Source organism: Ostrea edulis, chromosome 2 (genome assembly GCF_947568905.1).
Source record: "Ostrea edulis chromosome 2, xbOstEdul1.1, whole genome shotgun sequence".
NCBI lineage: Eukaryota > Metazoa > Mollusca > Bivalvia > Ostreida > Ostreidae > Ostrea > Ostrea edulis.
Window position 1 is genome coordinate 70616788 of NC_079165.1, and position 23125 is coordinate 70639912.

The following is a 23125-nucleotide window of genomic DNA, read 5'->3' on the forward strand; positions in this document are numbered from 1 at the left end:
ATATATAGCGTGTTAGATCTTATGTACCCCCCCCCCCCCTTCCAATGAATGAAAGATATATACATAAGTCACATATTAAATGAATTGAATGTCAAAATCTTGTTAGAGTATCAGTGACGTGTTGAACAACCTCACTGTTGTATTTAGGACCCAGGTGATCTCTGGCGGGTGTGAGCGATTGCCCCTGGAATATTTCGCCCACATGCGTTGGTACTCCAGAAGAGTAGAGGAAGCCCCCCCCTCTCTCTCTCTCTCTCTCTCTCTCTCTCTCTCGTAGAGTAAAATAAAAAAAATTCGCATATGAATATCAAGATTTCTCACATATAAATCAAAATTTCCGTCCGCATATAGATATCAAGATTTCTCACATATAAATCAAAATTTCCGTCCGCATATAGATATCAAGATTATCGAATACAAATCAAGATTTCCGCATATGAATAACAATACCATTAGATCAAAAGTTCAACATCTGACAAAAAAATCTAAAGTCACACGGTTTTCACGAGACCACCCCTTCAAAACTAAATATGATATATATTGAAACTAACCGATTCGCAAGTAAAACATACGAGTATAAATAACACTCTGTATACCTTTTCTACTGTTTATTCAGAAATGAAAGTGAACATTAAAACGTTAAAATGTAATATTATTTGGAAGTTTTTATCTCTCACTTCAACTCACCGTGGTTATTATTATTATTCATTTATAAAGCGCAAAACTACATATACTTTCTATGCGCTGGTTGTTGTTTTTTTTTTTCCACTAGAGCGTGATCGATGTAGATCGATGACAGAAACGTACGGGAGTTTTTAACCCCCCCCCCCCCCCTTCCGTGTTTGGCATTAATAAAAAGTATTAAAGAGAGCAATGATTATTAAACATAGAGACTTGAACAAGTCTATATATATCCTAGAAAAAACCAAAACTGATTTTTTTTACTGTGTTCAAATTTTTCAGAGGTCATATTCATAAGAATTGCAAGCCTTATTTCATGGGATGGTTACCTGTAAAATGCGAAACGAAATCGAAAGGAAACGAAATCTACCGAAGCAAAACGAAACCTACCGAAACGGGTACCCTTATTTCATACGACATGCCTGCTGTTGTAGGCACGGTGAAATAAATACAGTACGTATACTTTGGAGTATTTCTAAGAATTCATAATTTTTATGAATGTACACTATACACGTACAAAGATTTATTTTCAATTTTTAAACATTAAATCATGCATGTGCTTTAGTTATGATATTACAGCTTGGAGATAATGAATTTGTTTAAAATGTGACGTTGCTTTCGTGATTATATTTTGCCACAATTTATGACGTTATAAGTGTAACGTAAAGTGACACCAGTACCGTGCGCTTAGTGAGTCGATTTTTTACGAAAAATCCTACTTATATTGACCATCGTTAAAGTCTTTTGGTAAGCATATTGTATTTACAATAAAAATATTTGTTTGTTTTATGAATATCGTAATATTAATGAGCGCATATCTATTTCCTTAAACTATTATAACAAATGAAATCCGGAAACAGGGGGGGGGGGGGGGGGGTTGGTTATATATATACCAGGGCGATTTTTCCGCCAAAGGGGAGACTCTATACTGATTTTGTACATAGGGGGAAATTATATCCTGGGGCGCAATTCCGGGCCCGTTTTTCCGGGGGGGGGGGGGTCTATGATACAACACCGGATCCCCACGGGATGAAACATATCTGATATACATATTACATGTAAAAGCCCTACATTAACTGGATACTGGATATTGGACTACAAGGGCTTTGCAAATGAGGACTAACCAAATCACGGTTAGGGTGGTTCGGGAGGGGTTGTCCCCCTCCCTTACGGGAGAAATATTGAAGCATTACAGGTAATGATCAATTGCAAGCACATTAAATTCTTATCTTTGAAATGATGGGGGGGGGGGGGGGGGGGGTTCCATCTCCACACCCCTTAATTCTGCAAGTGAGACTGTTAGTTAACGCTATGATAAAATTTAGAAGATATAAAACAGAAAGAATTTTGATACAAGTAAAAAGTTTCATATATTTTTGGAAAATTATCTAGATGTGCAATATTTAGGATTAAGCTCAATAAAAATCCGAAGTACGTAACATTTGATAAGGGTAATTTTCGCATGGGGCGCCTCTATGCCGGCTTGATTAGATCGCGTCGTATACGTACATTTAATGACAGAGTGAAATTTTAGTGTTTTTATTGAAGAAAATATGTGGTTGTCATAGACAAAAAACTCCGCACTTTTATCGTGTCCAGAGTTAAATGTCGCACTTTTAAAGGTATTTTGTTGATTAGGAATATGCATTGATTGATCACTATTTTACGATCAAGTGTTGCATCTATATATTTTGGAAAATGAACTATACGTGATGGCTGGTCGAGGGGTTGGGGAAAGGGTGGGTGCTTTGATCAGTCCGCTACTAAAGTTTTCCTAGTAATGAAGACAGTATTAGTTCTTCATTGTAAAATCTATTTCCAATATCAACCGTAACTATTTCAACTCCAGTAAAGCTTCCACCAAAAAATTACAACAAACAACAAATCATCGATACATAAATGTTCGAGATTATGTCTCTAGGTAGTGTCAAAAATAACAACGAAATCTTTCTTTGGAAGCGGAAGACCATATGATAACAGAGATAACAATGAGGGTCTTCAGTTGGAAGCGGAGGACCTGAATTACAGTAAACAAAAAACCCATTTATACTAGACTAGATAGGTTAGGGTCAATGGCTTATGATCTCGTGTCTGACGAAGCGTAACGGTGTAGAATATAATAAGGGTAGATTGTTAATTGGAATACAAAATGACTGACTAGTGGGACCACTATTTTTTTTTTTTATTTAAGTAGTGTCAAGAACAACGAAATCTTCCGTTGGAACGGAAGACCTTAATGATATCTTATTCAGGTTTCCATTTGGGAGCAGAAGACCTTAACTACAAGACTTGTTCGGTTAGGGTCAATGTGTTATGTTGTCGTGTCCGACGAAGCGTAACGACTAGGATTTAAAAGGATAGTTTGTTAATTGGGAATACACAATGACTGACCAGTTGGGCCACTATATTTTTTTTATATCCGAACTAAACATCGTGTGATTATTTCCTGTACATATATGAAGTATTCAAATTGTACATTGTATAGAATATCAGGGACTTAAGTAGAGTGATTGAACAGTATTTTCCGTTCAAGTGCCATTTCTATCTGGTCAAAACGAGCCTTTTGTCAATTTTGGACCATAAATTCTGCAGGAGGAGGGGTGGCTTCTGCTCCTCCGCGCTAAAGTTTTGGTTTTTTTAAATTTCAAAATATTCATAAATAAACACCGCACGATTATCTATTCTAAATATTCAAATTATTCAAATGTTAACGTTGTCTATTTCAACTTTCAATATAGTTAGGAAGCTAAGTGAATAACGCTGAATTTTACCGCAGATATCCATTGACTTCATTTACCTGATTATTATAGATCAACACAATTATATTTTATATGTGTACTTTTAAAAAGTGCGGATCCAGGGGTTAAATTGCAATATGAATACTTTACTTTTGAAGAAAGAAAAAATAGAAAACCCAAACAGATAGAAACTCCAAATAAAACAATGAAACATACTAGTAAAGATCACAGGAATTTATCACGTACAAAATCAGTATCTAGGTAGTATTAGTGGTTAGTGTCTGACGAAGCGTAACGGCCAGAACTCAATGGTGAAGTTCGTTATTGGAATTACACAATGACTGACCAGTGCTTTACGTTCAAGGGTAAAAATGGGCCACTTGTCAATTCTAGAAATTGAACTGTGCGAGGGAGAGGGGGATGTTCGCTCTCGTTCATCCACCACTAAAGTTAATAAACATCATATGATGAATTCCTTAACATGTATATATGTAAAGTATTCAAAATGTTAACATTAAATTTACTTGTATTTTAACTTCCAATAATGTTACAATGATAGATGAGTACCGCTGTTATAGGCATCACCAAAATTATCTAGCTAGTGGCGGATCCAGAGGGGTAAGAAGTAGGCATAAAATCGTGATAACAGTACTTTGCTTTTGGAATAATGATAAATAAACCTGACAAGACAACCCTGATATATATATATAAATGTCCGTGATCATAGAAATGTATCACATAAAAAATCGATGACTAAGTGGAATAACAATTAATTGTCAATGATAACAGGTTTTCATTGCGAAGCAGACCTTAATTACAATAAACAAGTACACCACAAGATGTTGTCGTGTCTGACGAACCGTAACGAGTAGGATTTAAAAGGGTAGTTTGTTAATTGGAATACACAATGACTGACCAGTGTCCCCACTACATTTTTTTTTAATTTCCGAACTAAACATCGTGTGACTGTTTATACCTTACAATATGAAATATTCAAATTGTACATTGTAGAATACCAGGGACTAAGTAGAGTTACAATGGGAGTAGTTTTTTTAATTGGAAGTACACAATGACTGACCAATATTTTCCGTTTGAAAGTGCCATTTCTATCTGGTCAAAACGAGCCTTTTGTCAATTTTGGACCCATAAATCCTGCAGGAAGAGGGATGGCTTCCGCTCCTCCGCCTCTAAAGTTGTTTTTCTAATTTCAAAATATTAAATAATAATCCTCGTATGATTATGTATCCTAGATATTTAAAGTATTCGAAATGTAACGTTGTTTATTTCACTTTCAATATAGTTAGGAAGCTAATATTAAGTGAATAACGCTAAATATTACCGCAGATATCCATTGACTTCATTTACCTAATTAGTAGATCAACACAATACGTCTACCTAATAACTGGCGGTTCCAGGGGGTTAAACTGCAATATCAATACTTTGCTCTTGAAGAAGAAGAAGAAGGGGGAAAAACCAAACAAATAAAAACTCCAAATAAGCAATGAAACACACGAGTAAAGATCATTAGGAATTTATCACGTACAAAATCAACTCACGACTAGTGTCAGTGGCTGTATTCAATGATGAAGTTTGTTAATTAGAAATACACAATGACTGACCAGTGTTTTACGTTCAAGGGTAATGTCTATCTGGTCAAAATGGGCCGCTTGTCAATATTAGAAATTGAAATTGTGCGAAGTAGGGGTGGAGTGTCGTCTCGGTTATCTACCACTAAGTTAATAAACATAACATCATATGATGAAGGCATGCCTTTATATATATATATATTATATATATATATATATATATATATATATAAGTATTCAAAATGTTTACATTAGATTATATCTACATTATTTTAACTTTCAATAAGTTAGAATGATAGGTGAGTACATGTACCGCTGTTATAGGCATCACCAGAATTAATTTAGCTAGTGGCGTATCCAGGGGGGTATTATAAGAAGTAGGTATAAAATCGTTGTAACGGTACATGTACTTTGATTTTTGAACACTGATAAATAAATCAGATAATCCTGATATATAAATGTCCGAAATCATAGAAATGTATCACAATATAAAATCGTTGACTAAGTAGTGTCAATGGATTGATTTAAGGTTTCATGTCCAACGAAGCGTAACGATTATGATTTACGAGGGTAGATTGTTAATTAATTGGGAGTACACAATGACTGAACAGTGCTTTACATTCAATAGTCGTGTACATCTGGTCATTAAGTGGCTGGGGAAATAATTAGTACTATGCGTGAGGGATGGGAATGGGACGGGGGATCCGCCCATTCGCCACCGAAGTTATTATTTGAAAAATAAACATCGTATAGTTAAATTCTTTTGCGTATACAAGGTATTCAAAATATTAACGTCATCTATTTTATCATCCAATGAAATTAAAATGATAAGTGAAGACTGTTGTATCCACACAACTTGTGTAACTAATTAGTGGCGGATCTCGGGGTTAATACATTTGTAAGTAGACCTAAAAATTTGCGATAACATTGCTTTGCTTTATGAGTAAAAAAAGTCTACAATATTAATAAAACATTGATACACAAATGTCGAAAATCATATAAGTTTATCACTATAAAATCGCTCGAGATGTTTAGAACACTTAGAGCCGAACTTCCCTAGAGTCGAGACGTCTGTTAACCGTTTATTCGGACACGCCTGTCAAAGTCTTTTCGACGCTTAATGTAAAGGTAGCAATCGGAGAAAGTACTTTGACTTGAGAATGAATACGATTGTAGAAGGGAGGGAAAGATGGACCGAAGCATGCATTTTGTAAAATGATTCTTGTGTTGTTAAATAATCGAGAATCTTATTTGAGATGTCTGATTCGGTTCACTAAACAACTTAGCATCACCTAGCAGAGTTCATGTTTCACCGTAAGCACTTAACACTAATTTTAGAATATGTAAACAAGTTGTAAGCTAGGCCTATTCCGTAATTCAACAACATATCACAGGAACTGGTAATTTAATCTGTAGTAATAATACTGCTACCCTTTCTAAAACCACAAGGATGGTGGGTGACGATAATTTTAAGAACTATTTTGAAACGAAGTTTTGAGTGAAGTATCAGCCCTTGTAGCCCCCCCCCCCCCCCCCCCCCCCCCCCCCCCCCCCCCCCAATAGCAGCTGATTAGGGGATGGTACGGTATATGGTATATACCCACACTATTATTAATACAGACAAAATTACCGGTTCCTGTGAACATATTTTAGTACCTGACGACATATGAAGGGTTGTGAATAGTGAATGTGAGCAACTGCATGTGAATGCACGGGCAATGGAAGTTGATGTAAATAGATACATGTAGTATGTGCATGTATATATATTTATACATGCACATACTATATATTTACATTAACTTACAGTGCCCGTGTGTGAATGAGTATTTCATAGTGTTCTTGTCTGCTTGTTGCAATAATATAGTCCCGTCCAATTTTATATGGATATTTTTGTGCAAGGGTTATATGTATACAATTAAAATTGCATGGGGAAAAGTTTAGTAATGCAGAGCTCTAATATCTTTTATTATCTCTCATGTTTTTTAGACATTTATTCACAAACACATAGGCCTACACATAAGAGTTTATAATTACTATATATATATTTAAAAATTAATGCCATGCCTTGGCTTTTAAGTACATTTTAAGAATCATGACAAACAACACTTTTTAAGATACAATTTTCTGTTTTATTGTTATATTCATGGAATAAAAATCCCATCCTGTGTTTTATTTGGGATATCTATTCCCATTCATGCTCAAATAGGATATTTACTGCCATTTCATGTTCATTATGGGACATTTCCTCCTATGGGACATTGTATCCCATATTAAGTTTAAATATGGGAGTTAAAATCCTATGGGAGAAATTATATTTTTTCTCCCATAGGATTTTTTGTGGGAGTGAAAATCCCCCAAGTGGGATTAAAAATCCCTCCAAAATCCCATGGGATTTTTTGATTTCAGGTGAAATATCTTAAAAACTACAATAGGTGCAAGTGTAAATGTTGGTGCATGTCTTGTGAACATAAAATCCCATCTTTTTTTGTGAAGGGTTTATTTGTATCCTTAATAAAAGGGTTGGCGAAACTCCGGACTTTTGTCGTGTCCAGAGTTAAATGTCGCACTGTTTATGAAGATTTAGAGCTAAATATAGCCAAAAACAGCGTGCCAAAAAAAGTGGAGCCAAATTCGTCCAAGGATTAGAGCTATGCATGAGGGAGATAATCCTTAATTTTGAAATGAATTTCTAAATTTTTTAACAGCAATTTAATATACATCCGTATTTTCAAGCTAATAACGAAGTACTTAGCTACTGGGCTGTAGAGACCCTCGGGGACTAACAGTCCAACAGCAGAGGCCTCGACCCAGAGGTCATAATGTAAAACGTATACGGTACCAATTTTGATGCACCAGATGCACATTTCGACAAATAATGTCTCTTCAGTGATGCTCAACCGAAATGTTTGAAATCCAAAATAACTATGAAGATTTAGAGCTAAATATAGCCAAAAACAGCGTGCCAAAAAAGTGGAGCCAAATTCGTCCAAGGATAAGAGCTATGCATGAGAGAGATAATCCTTAATTTTGAAATGAATTTCTAAATTTTATAACAGCAATTTAATATACATCCGTATTTTCAAGCTAGTAACGAAGTACTTAGCTACTGGGCTGTAGAGACCCTCGGGAAATAACAGTCCACCAGCAGAGGCCTCGACCCAAGGGTCATAATGTAAAACGTAAGTAATTTGTTTTGTCAAGTAATGCGGGTTGTAAGAAAGGAGTATTTCCTCATAAAGTCACTTAAATTAGAACAGTGTAAATTAAAACACCACCCCAATGATAATATAAATCTCCGATGAAAAATGTATTTGACAAAATAAATGATTTGGAGTATACCCATTCATAATGACTGAATCAGACTTTATCTAGTGTGTCAAGTGTGTGAATAGCTTTTGTTGATACTTTGATCACAAATACTAAAGTTTTAATGAAGTATATCAATAAATGTTGCCAATGCATGATCAAGAGTGGAGTAAAGTTATCTTTCTGGACAAAATGATCTCTAGAAGAGGGGAGATTTTCAGTTTCGTTTTAAATCTTTTTTGTAAGGCTTTCATAGGTTTTATAAAACAGACTAATGATTTGTTATTTTCAATTCAAGTGATATATTCATGTTAATGTCACCTTTTTAGTTGTCATGGAGATGGACGTAACAAGTGGATGTGAGGTGACCACAACAGGTACGATGAAAGAGTTAATCTGATAGGATATAACAGAGATTTAGAAAATATTCGTAGGTATCAAAATTATTGGTTTTGTCGGAAAATACACTTTCAGCAATTGTTTAAAAATCTTATGATGAATTTCTCTTGTGGGCTCGTTTATAAATGAGATTTGGATCTATACAAATATCTACGAAACTAATGTATAAACTTATAAATGTCGTTTGGAGAAATCATGATTAGGAATAAATATGTTGTTTTGGGTAATCATATTTTCATTTGTAGAACTTACAATTTATCCAGCGGAAACAACAATTGATAGGACAGTCGGAAACACGGTGGTACTAAACTGTCAATCGAATGAAGCTTCTAAAAAGTACCATATTCAATGGAAACATTATGTAGGCGTGGAACGTATTCTTCTAAGGACATTTAACACAGCGTCTATAACGTTGTCAAACATGTCTTATCTGGATATTGGTAGATACCGCTGTATGGCTACAGCAGAAAAATGTGTACAAAAAGAAATCTACGTAAATGTTATGGGTAAGTTTGATATATAAAAAGAAAAATAATATTACTAGTATATTATTGTGAAACACGATATTAATAGTTATTTTGTCAAATACAGGAATGCCAGCTGTAATACGGAAAACGGAACACGTTGAGATGAGTGATAAAAGGAAAATTACATTTACTTTAGAATTCATAAGTATTTCATAAGATGAAAACGTTACTGTTGGTTTGTGTAATGGAAAGAAAAAATTCGTGTTCAAAGGTGATCGGGATTTAAGTTTACTTACAGTGAACGTAAAGAACGTAGAATACAGAGTTCCAGGATTCCAGATGAATTTGTCTATAGGTGTGGAAGAACTACCTGATAATGGTCTGTATTGTGTTGACATATCCAATAAGTATGGAACAACGACGTTCCATTTATATGGAAATATCACAGACTCCCCCAACGGTTCTACAAATGACGAAACATTACGTAAGTTATAATTACCCAGATTTTATGGAAATATATTTAAGGTAAAATTTTCAAAAATTTATTCTAAATTGCTATTAATGGATTAATATGATAATTACAGTGTCTTTTCTGCATGAAAACATGATAATGGTTACACTCGGTGGTCTGGGATTTTTTATGCTTGTGTTTTTATCGGCATTCGTTGTATAGGGTCTGTAAGTCTCGTTTGGTTTCACTTTCGGTTTTACTACTTCCGGGTACAACAACATGTGAAATATATAAAGTCGTAACAGAAAATCGGCGCTAGTATGTAATTTGGTGTATTGTTAAGTGATCGGCTGCACACACGAGACTGGGAAAACCCTGCCATGTAGTTTATTTAGGTTCCTAGTCGATGCTACAGTAAGGAAGCGGTGGATACAAAGATGTAGGTACGTAATATTATCACAATTCAACGAATAATCATGTCAAATTAACACACGTGTGTATAAACTGACAGAATATACTGGACGTGTTGTTTAGATATTTCAGAGGGGGTAGGTCTACAAAAAAATTTGACAGACGAACTGATAAAAATAAAATAATAAGAGCAAAAAATTACATGTACTACAATTTCATAAATTGGGGGGGGGGTAATTTTTTCTTCGTTATTGATTTTAACATTTATTAACATCTTTTACTACATAATTCCCTTCTGTCTGAAAAGGGGAAGGAACACTTATTTATTGTATTAATATAGAAAAAATAACCTTGCTAGGAAAAGGGGAAAGGGTTGACAGGACACCCTTGATACTACTTGCCTTTATATAGGCTCCTGCATGATTTAATTTTGTATTGTGTTTCAAGAGAACTGGCATATATCTTTATTGTATAATTATGTAAAAGTGACACATGGCCTTGAAAAGAATGCTTGTAACACTCATATTCTGTGCTTATTTCAGAAACTACAACTTTGTTGTGTAGCGAGCCACTTTAAGTCAATAAAAACAGCAACTTATGGTATATTACTTTTTTTTCATAGACACAAAGTTACGAAACCTGCTGAAGCAGAAGCATTTGCTTGAAACGTACATGTAGGAACCGAAGTTGATACTGCTACCAATATATCTGTACCAGACAACAATGAAGTGGATCTACATGATCACGAGCACACAACATCAAACCCTCAAGATTTAAAAAGGTACAGTGTACGATACAAGTATTCTAGTACATCAAACCAGGAAGTTACAACGGTTGTTAAGTTTAGTGTCAGGTGGTTTTTCTGTATTTTCTTCATTCTCATTTCGGTGTTATCTAAATTTATATGCACACCAAATACTATAATGGTATTGCTTTTGTTCTTACAGCTTTCCTTGAAGACTATGATGTTGTAAACTTGCAGTGAGAAATATACCTGCTTAATTAAAAGAAACCATCCTTGACAATTGGGAACATCATAATTGAAAGACCCTGGAAAGGTATGTTTTAGCGGTTCGTTAAGGAAAAATGAACAATGCATTTTCTATACATATATTCATGAAATTTTGTTTGAAGGGATCATGAACACTGTTGGAAGTGTCCATTCAACTGAAATATAAAAGTCAGAAGAATTGAAGATTGCAATGGATGCAACAGAAGTGACCTAATATGACCAAATTGATATGAATAGCCAGTTTTTCGCTTGCAGTAATGACAAGAGTCGCCACAAAGAAAAGACCTTAATGTGTATTACACCTAATGCAGCTTATTTCCAATCTGTATGCTGGATACAAATCTAATTTGGCAATTGTGAACCATTGTGGCATTTTAGAGAAGTTGCAAGTTGGTGATATATTCCTGGCGGACAAAGGATTTTGTATATTTGACAAACTTCCAAATGACAGGACACTTAATATCCCATTCTTTCTTACAAATAAATCCCACTTCTCAAAAGAGGATGCACAACTTTGCTATAAAATTTCCAGATGCAGAATCCATGTTGGATGGGAAAATGAGAGAATATTTTTTTTTTTAAAATTCCTTAGCCATATTCTATCATAGTATAGATATTGATCTGACAAAATATTTCAGATTTGTGTGGATCATGTGAATTTGCAGGTTCCCCTTTTGAAGGAGATTGCAGATAAATCCTACAAACTTATTAGATTAATTGCATGTATATATATATATATATATATATATATATATATATATATATATATACCTTAAATCTGCACATACCTGCCACATTGAATTTTTAAACTTAATAGTAATGAATACCATATATGCGATATAACTTTTCTACATATTTATATAGATATAAAGCCTTTTATATTCATATGAATATAAAGCCCTTTGGAACGTCTCCATCAGAATGAAATATTCTCGAAAGGAACGTTAAACAATATACAATGAAACATAAAGCCTTTTGTTCTCATTCTGAAGGTTTTCAAATCTGCATTTTTTTTAAAAAGAAGTAAAATCCATTGTTTTAGTAAATGCATGTAATTGAATGATTTTTGTAAAGCTGGACACTGTGTCTATACATACATGTATTTTGGTTCATCTAAAATAAGAAAAACTCTGTCTATAATGTTTATTCAATAAATATACATGTAATTACATAACTTTGATAGATGCACCACTCTGAAACTCTATCACACTTAAAAGGTTGACCATAATACATCTTTGTCAATGTGAATTATTTGAGTGTCACTAGGAATCCACACTAGCAAATCACAGCATTGGGTGTCTTTCAGGTGGTGTTGTCCTTGAATCTGATGCCAATATTCAAATTTTGTTTTAAGGTGCAGCGAACCATCCCTTGCATCACATTCTAAAATGGCAAATGTCATTACATGTATTGATAAAATATACATGATTTACAAGTGCTCTGATTAGTGGTGAAAGTATTATACTGCAATATGCATACTTATTTTGACATAGATGTACTGCAGTATTCAAAACTTGATGCAAGTAAAGTTTATAAAGAACATTAGCAGTTCAATATCACAATGAAGCCTAAGTAGTATTTGTATTTCATTCATAAAATGTACTTTAAAGTTATAATAAACTTGGATACATCAATAATGATATACATGTATATGAATACATATATGTACAGCTAAAGTACATGTATTAGGTACACATACACATAATTGTTCAATCTATAATGCTGACTTACCAAGAGGGAAATCCCAACATTTGCACAGGCCTCTTTAATTGTCATTGTTCGAGCTGAAAATGGGCACTTAGCCTCAATTAAGAATTTCAGGGGTTGCTAAAAATGGCCTGTTGCCCTGCGGAATGAGGATGCAGTTAATTCCTCCATTGTTGTTGTGAACTTTGACTGTGCCGACTTTGGATGTTTTATCCAACTATTTGCGTATTTTACATTGAACAGTTTTATTTGCCTTCTTATATCTGAAAAATTCCAATATATCTACATGTAAAATTTTTATCTTCACAGTTCGAACCCATTTATTACCTACTTTGGGTATAGATAAGATAAGTTTATTCCAATTTTGGGCCCAGAGGGCATAACAGCAAGACAGTTTATAAAGAAAGAAACTTCTAAAAAGAAAGATAGTTTACAACTTATAAACTTATAATTATTATAATCATAATAGATATAGATCCAAACATGTATTGACATTATTTTATCTTTAAATTGTGTACCTGCCTTTGAAAATTTGCTGTCATATGAAGATCGACACTTATACTGCCCCATTATGGGCATACTGGCATCAGACATCCACATTAATGATGACTGCATAATGCACAACACCTTTATCCTCAGATTCAAGGCATATCTATAATATATTTTTAAAATATTAAACAATCTTAACCCATCTGTGATGTAACTGATATATATAGGCATATTTAATGCACTTTGTTTATTGAATATACAACTGTACACTGCAGGTGCGTAAATGTAGTATCGTTGTTCCCCCCCCCCCCCTTCCGATCTCCCCAGTACGTTCGTATAAATACAAAGCAAGTTTTATGCATAATCCGTTTTCATTTTCAAGTATTAATATACTTTCAATTGGAATGATTTGAGAATATAAAAACGTATCGTACATCTCTCTAGTTCATAGATTATGCTTTTACCAACCTGTTATTTATCTGCAAGACGTACCCTCGTCAATGCTTGTACACTGGCGGTTATTACACGTAATTCGTCAAACACGAAGCGAAGATCCTCGACCACTCCACTAATGCTTCAATTCCCATGTTTATCTCGTTAAAACCTCCACATAATCGATTGATAACGCTATATATATGTATACCACTCTCTACACAGTGCAATCTGAGATGTTGATGTACCCAGAAGTTAATAATCTCGCTAAATCTCGGCAATCACATGACGAGACTTACAGACCCTATTATGCAGGAAATTAAAAACTGGTAAGCTATATTTACAACGGTTTTTTCGTACATCACACATTTCATGTAACGTATATCTCAGTAGAATTTTCTTCATTTTGAATGACATTATGTTTCAGTGGAGAACAGAAGGTAAGAGTTAGTTATATTTAAGATTTCAGTGATTGAGGAATTGCATGGTGTGCTGATGGCCCACGTTGCATGTTCACGACCATAGGTTCCTCAGGCCTTCCGAATGTCTGAGTATCCTTAATATGTGCAATAGAGAAAGACTTGTAACTCTTATTATAGGGGAACAAATTTTGCAGATTAAAACATTCAAATAAAGACAATAAATACTGGACTCTGTATCTTTTGACTTGCATGGAATTTATCTAACTTGTCACCAATTTGAATGAAATATTCCAGAGTGAATTAAACAAATTATACTACATACATATTAAATGTAGATATTAACGGCAAATAAACAACTCGACTTTATGACCGACGAGATGAATTCAGCTTCTCCACCGTCAACTATCCATATTTATGTAACGATATTCCATTATCACCTGCATATGGTGTATATATCTCTCAACTGATTCGATACGTAAGAGCTTGTTCTGCGTATGGTTAATTTCTAAAACGAGGCATGCTACTGACAAACAAGTTGATGGTAAGTCTCGTTTGAAGTCAGCATTTCGTAAATTCTATGTTTGTTATAACAATCTAGTTTGCCATTACAACCCATCGTTGGGTCGAGTGCTGTCTGACGTGTTTCATACCGATTGTTAGGTCGTTCTTGGCACACTTATTTTGACTACAGATAACTTCATTTACCTGATCAAGATATGAGGCTCACGGTGGGTGTGACCGGTCGACAGGGGATGCCTACACCTCTTAAGCACCTGATCCCACCTCTGTCGCCAGGGGTCCGGGTTTGTCCAGCTCTCTATTTTGTATTGCTTATAGGAGTTATGAGAATGATCTCTGTTTGTTATCTTCACCTTTCATCCTATCCTGGGCCTGTGCTTTGGCATTCCGTTATTTCACGTGTACATGGACAGTATTTGGAATGCAAAGGACAATCAGACGGCCAATTTCAATTTAAAAGACCGCCTTGATTAGATCACAAAATAGGTTATAAATGATCATCAGTTATGAAGCACAGGTGTGGTCTCTATTGGAACTATTTCACAAAATTTTTGAAATCAGGTTAGTTCTTTAATTTTAAAACATCACTACACGGTGAAGGTTGCAAGATGTATTGAATTGCCCAAAACAGTTTAAAATTTGGTAAATGTTTAAATTAATCATATGCAAGTCGAAAGCAACAACATGTAATGTAAATTGCTTTTGTGTATTTAATTTTTCATTGCCAAAATTTGGCTACTCTGTAATAGGAGTTAAATTTCTCTATATATTATACCTATGTTCATAACAAATATATAGAGCTCGTTTTATCATTTGATTCGAACTTTTAAGATTTTAAATTGCACAATGGAAAGAAAGTGCTAATTTTTGTTTCCAAAGAAACAAAATATATATCCTGATGCAAATTTACGAAATATGATAATGACAAATGTATATAAAAATGATGACCGTTATAAAAAAAAAAGTTAGAATTAGACCGAATAGCTTAAAATAAATGTTAAATTGTCATTATTTAGTGTGAAATGGATATTGTACACAATATCGGTCTGAGCGACAATGAATAACGAGTATATCTTTAAAATAAATCATTAGGTGTATACTAGTATTTCATAGGGTTTGGATGGGGAAGATTAATGGAAGAAATCTGTAAAATTTATACTAACGCTACTTGAAAAGTTAAGGGTATATTTATGAACAAGTCAGAATGAATGAGCAAAATGGATTTCTAATTTCCTAAAAATGGACGGCGATCTTTATATACATTATATATAAATTCCGATGATGCAAGAAAATAATTCGCTAAAATACATTTGGTTTTATTTTACCATATACAACTGTACATACATGTAAATCTCTTTCAGTATCTTTAAATCGCATACATCGGTGTAATCTTCAAGTAGATTTAGATACAAACAAATAAATACTAGTATCAATATTATTTACCTTTTCCTCCGATATTACAAGCTTGATATAGATTCCCTACTTTTTCATCAAACCTCAGTCATTGTATATGCAATAGCTAATTTCAATAAAACTTTCTGCATAATTTCACCAAATAAAGGAATGGGCAAAAAAGAGAATACATAAAGTAATATAAAGAGATGAATATATTCTAGATTGTGTAAGTTAGTTCAGTTTAATACTTCCAGGGTGCCTAAAGTGCTTAATTCAAATCCAACGGGGACATGGACACCCATACCTCTTTCTGGGTCCATATCTCCTTCTCAGCCCATCAAAATGAGGGAACATAGCAATACTATGAAGCAGAAACCCACTCGAGAACCTGTGCTGTGTCCAATGAAATCCTTTACTCTTCAGAACGTAGGAGTGAAAGGTAGGCAATTTCATACCAGCAGTGTCATTAAGTGGCTGACAGAACTTTACATTCAGTACTGTATGTTTATTTACAGACATGATGTATCATAATAAGGAATGTAAGAGAAACGAATCGATCAGAATGGACTCAAGGTATGGCTTTAGTAAGATGAAGGCTAACTTTGATTTTATGCTAATGAATTACAGTATCTTATATTACAGCTGTATTCATATGGTACTGAAATATGTTCTGTTGGTATTAACAGGGTGTACAGCTTCGGACAAAGTGAACCAGATGATTTTGAGTATGACAATAGCTTCTAAATGTTACTGCGTACAAATTTATTGTGGACAATGACTAGTCTTATGACAGTGCATTCAGTTCTTTTGTGGAAATGACTTGCCTTCTGACAGTGTATTCAGTACATCCGTAGTTTGGTTCGCAGTTGTATCCAACAAGATTTTATTTACCTCTTATTTATTTTATAAATTATATTTGAAATGTATACTTCTTTCCTGTGTTATGTCATTAAAAATTTTCAACTGCATATTCTATATATAACTCCTAAAATTTCTTATATATTTTGTGAACAAAAACTGCTACACTTAATGGTTGACAAATGAATCAGGGAGAATAACTTCGATCAACCAAACAATCTCTGCAGCACCATATATTCATGAGAAAGTGCAAATAAACTTTCCTGACCAGTATGACACAACTTTGCGGAAGACGATTACGGTGGAACATAAACCTATCAATGACAATCTTTGTATACTGGATCTTTCAACAATTTTTAATTATCTGCAATATTGGATTGTTATGAGTTTGGTATGGTAACATAGGACCTCGTTCCCGATTTGAAAGATATCCTGTGTAAATGGTGAAATTGTGAAAAAATTTAAGTTGCACACCATATATAGAGATTGCCTTTCTGTCATATTTTTACAGAATAATTAAGTTTTGATCGTAATATTACCAAAGCTTTGTTAAAATGATCAAGTGCAAAGCACATTATGGATTCATAAAAAGAAAACCTTTCAAAATACACATTATTGAGCCCGTGGGGATCCGGGTTAGAATAAATCCTCAGTATCCCTTAATATTAGGAACCTTCAGGTAAATATACACTCTTCTGGCCCAATGGTTCTTAAGAAAAAGGTTTTTAAAAAATGTCCTTTAAGTTATCTATTCGCACGTACAACTTTGATCTCTTATATGTGACCCCAACATCCCCCCGGGAATCATGATTTGTACAAACTTTAATTTCCACTATGCCAGGAAGCTTTCATGTAAATTTCATCTATTCTGGCCCAGTGGTTCTTGAGAAGATTTGTAAATGACTCAACCCTATTTTTTGTGATTATCTCCCCTTTGAAGGGGATATGACTCTTCGTTTGAACAAATTTCAACCCCCTTCTCCCAAGGATTTTTTGTGCCAAGTTTGGTTGAAATTGGTTCAGTGGTTCTGGAGAAGAATGAAAATATGACAAGTTTACACCGACGACAAAAACGGATAAATTTCCATCAGGTGAGCTAAAAAGATGTTCATTATACATGAAAGGTGAAGATAACAAACAGTGATCAATCTCATAACTCCTATGAACAATACAAAATAGACAGCAGTGCAAACACCAAACACGGACCCCTGGACACACCAGAGGTGGGATCAGGTGCCTAGGAGAAGTAAGCACCCCCTGTCGACCGGTCACACCCGCCATGAGCCCTATATTTTGATCATGTGCAATATTGATAACTTTAAAACTGAATGCTGCTTTATCAACAAGAGTGGAAATAACTCATTTTTAACATAAAAGTTAGTGCAAGAGGTTTTATCAAATCTAATAGAATAAATTAGACTAACATATATGTGCATGGATTTACATTAGACATTGTAGTGATTGTTGATGATGTGTAAATCTAACCCAACCCCCCAACCCCCACCAAAAACGGTACATGATACACAAACGGTACATGATACGCAAATGGTACATGATCAGCCCGTGAAATTGCTTACATTTGGTGTTTTCCTAAAGCCATAATCTGTAGAACTTTGCTTAAAATAGTATCAGCCATCATCAGGTTATTACATACTTTCTTTGCAATTGTATGCGGTGAAGATAACAAACAGTGATCAATCTCATAACTCCGATAAACAATACAAAATAGAGAGCTGGGTAAACACGGATCCCTGGATACACCAGAGGTGGGATCAGGTGCCTAGGAGGAGTAAGCTTCCTCTATCAACCGGTCACACATGCTGTGAGCCCTATATCTTGATCAGGTAAACAGAATAAAGGGTTTTAGCCTAAACTGTGACAAGAGATAGATAGACAAACCAACAGTTAAAATTATATGTAAACTATTTCACCAAATTTGATCAAGTTCAACAACCTGTAAATATTTAAAACATCAAAGAAAATAAATATTGTTGAGAATGAAAATCCTTACACTATGCACATCGTGAAGTTATTTACTAAGACCATAGTTTCTACACTGTGAGAGGAATTAAAAAGAGAAACCATGTCCTTCATTTGATATATTTCCTGAAAACGGACAAGTTCAAAAACCCGTAATTGTCTCAAAATATGACGAATATCAAAATCCTTGCCACACGCACAACCTATAAACCCATACAAATATTCTGTAAAATAATAAGGTTCTCACTTGAAAACTGTGGGAGGAGTTCAGTGAAAAAATCATGTACTCTCTATGTAATATTTTTCAAAAACGTAATTTTCGCAAAAATTAACGGAAAATCAAAGTCCTTGCCATATGCACATCTTGAATACCCATACAACCACTCTGTAAAACAAGATGGTCCTCATTTGAATTTTTTTGGAGGAGTTAACCGGATGAATCATGTACCCTCCATATAAGAACAATTTTCAAATGAAGGGACAAAACTCCTGTATGAAAGGTCAAAATGGATCAAACTTGTAATATGATCTAGAGTGATTCACAAAATACTACATAGTAAGTTTCAGCTTGATATGTGTCGGAGAAATAAATGAAATTAGAAACAGAAAACCCCGAACGGACGGACGTACAGACATCGATGTACCATAATACGTCCCTTCTAAAGACGGGTGTATAAAAAATCCCCAAGAATTTGCACATATGTACAAGCGTGTGTATTATACTTCTTGTGTAAAAGCTCGTATTCATATCGCAAAGGAAACTCATTTGTTTGCCTTGGGTCTGAATGAGACACAATATGCATTGCTATTATTTGAGTTTTATGAAAATATTTTTGATATGAAAATGCAAATAACTTTAGAAAAAAAGCATAAGATTCACTGCTTATGTAGGAGTTTTAATATGAAAAGACCGCAACAGAAGTAACTCGCAATAAACATAACATATTGTCGGAACTGCACAGTTAAAACACAGATGGTAAACTCTGATGACTCTCGTACATAGCTTAATGACGTGGCTTCTAAGCAGATTACAACATGCAAAAGTATTGATTTTCTTGACCTATAACGTTATGCAAAGGTTACAATGGAAAGGTACCCTAAGCCAAAACGGTTTCATGTACAGATTCTTATTGATTTTTAAAGGTTTGCACGAATGTATTTCTTAATAATTACTTTAATTATTACAGACGTAGATTCAAACGGGAATTTTAAAGAATAACCTGCTTCTTATGTCCCAATTTCCACCCAAATTCCAAGTTCATTGACAAATTGTATGTCTGACACCAGATGGCGATAAGAAAATCTTTCCAGTTTTTCTCACGATGGCAATAAGCCCTTAGGCTTGCGCTAGGCGCTTAAAGGTCATTGGTAAATACTTTATCATACAAAAAAAATTACCTTCCCAATGTTTTATCTTCGACATATTTACCCATTGAAATAATAGTCTTTTCCTCATTAATATGAACGATGTGCGTATATTATATATAAAAGTGCAACTCCTTTATTTTCTCCTGTCAGAGATTACTAAATGAGTATATTTGTATGATTTGCAAAAATGTCGCCTTTATATACTAGCGGGAAAAAGAAACTGCATTATTTAATATATGAAATAATAATAACAACAATGACCAGATTTCATTTTTTGTAATACTGATAACAAAGTGAAGATAACAAACAGTGATCAATCTCATAACTCCTACAAGCAATACAAAATAGATAGTTGGGCAAACACGGACCCCTGGACACACCAGAGGTGGGATCAGGTGCCTAGGAGGAGTAAGCATCCCCTGTTGACCGGTCACACCCGCCGTGAGCCCCATATCCTGATCAAGTAAACGGAGTTATCCGCAGTCAAATCAGTTTGCCAAGAACGGCTTAACAATCGGTATGAAACACGTCAGACAGCATTTGACCCAATGCGAGGTTGTATTGACGAACTAGATCGTTATAACGACCATAGAATTTGCGAAATGCTGACTTCAATCGAAACTGTTGAAATCCCTGTACCATCAACTTGTTTGTCAGTAGCTTACCTCGATTTAAAAACTGACTATACCCAGAACAAGCTCTTGCGTATTTGTTACAACATTTCATAATCCACTAATGTTAAGGTTGAATAACGTCAATTTCAGCACACTCGAAAGACACTGGAATTAACAAAGTTAATAACTCGTGTGACCACCATTTGCATTCACACATGCTTGACAACGGCGCCTCATTGATGCCACTAAAGTGCTTGAGGGATGTTGTTCCAGATGTTGGTTAAAGCCTGGTCTAAATCAGCCAGCTTCACTGACTGATTTGGTAAACGGCGTACACGTCGTTCCATTTCATCCCAGAAGTGCTCGTTCGGCGAGAAATCGGGAAAGGCAAGACATCGACATTCTGTTGCACAAAAATGACCCTGACTACACGTGCAACATGTTGCGTTGTCTTGCTGAAGAGTGATGTGATTTTGCTGTCTCTGTATGAAGGGTATCACATGGCGCTGAATAATTTCGTCTCAATAGCGTACGGCGGGGATATTTCCATTGACAATTTGTAGAGGGGTCCTTCCACGTGCTGTTATTCCACCCCACACCATAACGCTACCTCCACCGCATTGTCGACGTTGCACAACACAAGCGTCCTGGTACCGCTTTCCAACGCGATGATGCACTCTACAATGGCCCTCACTACTATCCAAATGAAATCTGGATTCATCAGTACACAGAATATTGACCCAGTCCTGTATTCAGAATCGCAGATGTCGTCTGCACCACGCTGGTCTAGCGATACTATGACGTTAAAGCAGTATTGGGCGCACAGCTGGACGTCTTGGTCTGATGTTGTGCTCGTGCAGACTATTACCCACAGTTATTGGACTGATTGGTCGAAGTCCAGGAATGCTACGAGCAGTCAAACTTGCTGTCTGGAGACGAGTTCTCAGGTGCACAAGTCTAATGTGGTTGTCCTGTCGACGTGACGTCACACGAGGACGCCAAGAACGTGGTCGATCCCGAGTGTTACCAAATTGTTGAAAACGTCTCCAACTGGATGGTGTTCCGATGAACTCCAAAGTGTCTTGCTACGATATTTTGTGCCATTCCAGCTTGAAGCATTCCAACAGCACGATTACGTTGGTTTTCGCTGAGTTGTGGCATGACAGAAAGGTAAATTTTGTCAAAACTAAAGTGCTTTCCTTAACGAATAGTGTCCAAACAATTTTTTACACTTGTTACTCCAAACAGTATTGACCAGTAAAACTCGTGCGTACGAACACTTCAATAAACAACATGTGTTCACTAACCATGAAAAAGTCCCTGCATCTGAGTCGGGCACTATCCGATATTGTTAAAAAACATCACCTTTATCGATTGTTTAGATTTTATAAATATAAACTATAAATATAGAAAAATTATATTTGATAATGCACAGTTTCTCTTCTCCGCTAGTGTATATATAATTTATCCACTGTCCAACGAACTATATTTCCGAACAACTGCTAAAATTTGCCCCTGCGGATAAGATTGTAAACTCTGTACTAGATCGTTTGCGAAATTACGACTAATTTAAACACTTTACTAAAGCGATTCATAAATTAGCCTATAAGTGGCGATACACCGGAAACACGATGGTGAAAGCAGAATCCAACTGGCGACAATAAAGCGACGCTACGCTTAGCGCTTTAAAAATGAAATGAAACAAAATAAGTGAATAGATAAAACAAAATAAAGAGAGGAATATGGTTTTATTTCTAGATTGTGTAAGTTGTTTAGTTCAATTTCCCCTGAAATGTGGTTTTATTACCAGAGTATCAAAGCTGCTTAACCCAATTCCATCGTAGACGAATCCATCCTTCTCGGTCCGTTTCTTCTCAGTCCATCAAAATGAGAGAACGTAGCAAGACTATGATGCAGAAACCAATTTGAGGACCTGTTTCATGTCCAAAGAAATATTTTAATCTTTAAAATATTCGAGTAAAAGGTAGGCAATTCATTCCATTAGTGTCGTCAAAGGTTTACTAGTACCATATATTCAGAATGTATGTTTGTTGACAGACACGATGCAAGACAAGGAGTGTGCGAAAAACAAATCAATCAGAATGGGCTCACGGTATGACCTAAGTGAGATAAAGATCAACTATGATTTTATGTTAATTAAGTGGGTCTTTACATATGTTAATATACTCTTGTATTCATAAAATACTGAAGTATGCTATTTTGGTATCAACAGAGTGTACATATACGGACAAAGTGGGTCAGATTAGTAGACAGCTTCTAAATGATAATA

At 34.9% G+C, this 23125-nt stretch overlaps 2 protein-coding genes across 6 annotated transcripts in view; one reads left to right on the forward strand and one right to left on the reverse strand.

The window, feature by feature from the left end:
- Positions 1-23125, reverse strand: part of LOC125680043 (uncharacterized) — an 83227-nt gene that overhangs the window by 39856 nt on the left and 20246 nt on the right. The window lies entirely within an intron of this gene.
- On the forward strand, positions 9810-16976 carry LOC125657422 (uncharacterized). 4 transcript variants are annotated; one of them, XR_008800704.1, is made up of 8 exons: positions 9814-10071; positions 10662-10820; positions 10987-11097; positions 13905-14008; positions 14107-14119; positions 16270-16454; positions 16531-16588; positions 16702-16976. XR_008800704.1 is itself a non-coding variant. In XM_056157142.1 (7 exons), the coding sequence occupies exons 4-7, from the start codon at positions 13965-13967 to the stop codon at positions 16757-16759; spliced, it is 345 nt and encodes a 114-aa protein (XP_056013117.1). In that variant the 5' UTR covers positions 9810-10067; positions 10662-10820; positions 10987-11097; positions 13905-13964; the 3' UTR covers positions 16760-16976. The 4 variants fall into 4 exon arrangements, 2 of the variants coding, with proteins under 2 accessions (XP_056013117.1, XP_056013116.1); XM_056157142.1 differs by lacking the exon at positions 14107-14119 and having other exon boundaries at positions 9810-10067; XM_056157141.1 differs by lacking the exon at positions 14107-14119 and having other exon boundaries at positions 9812-10071.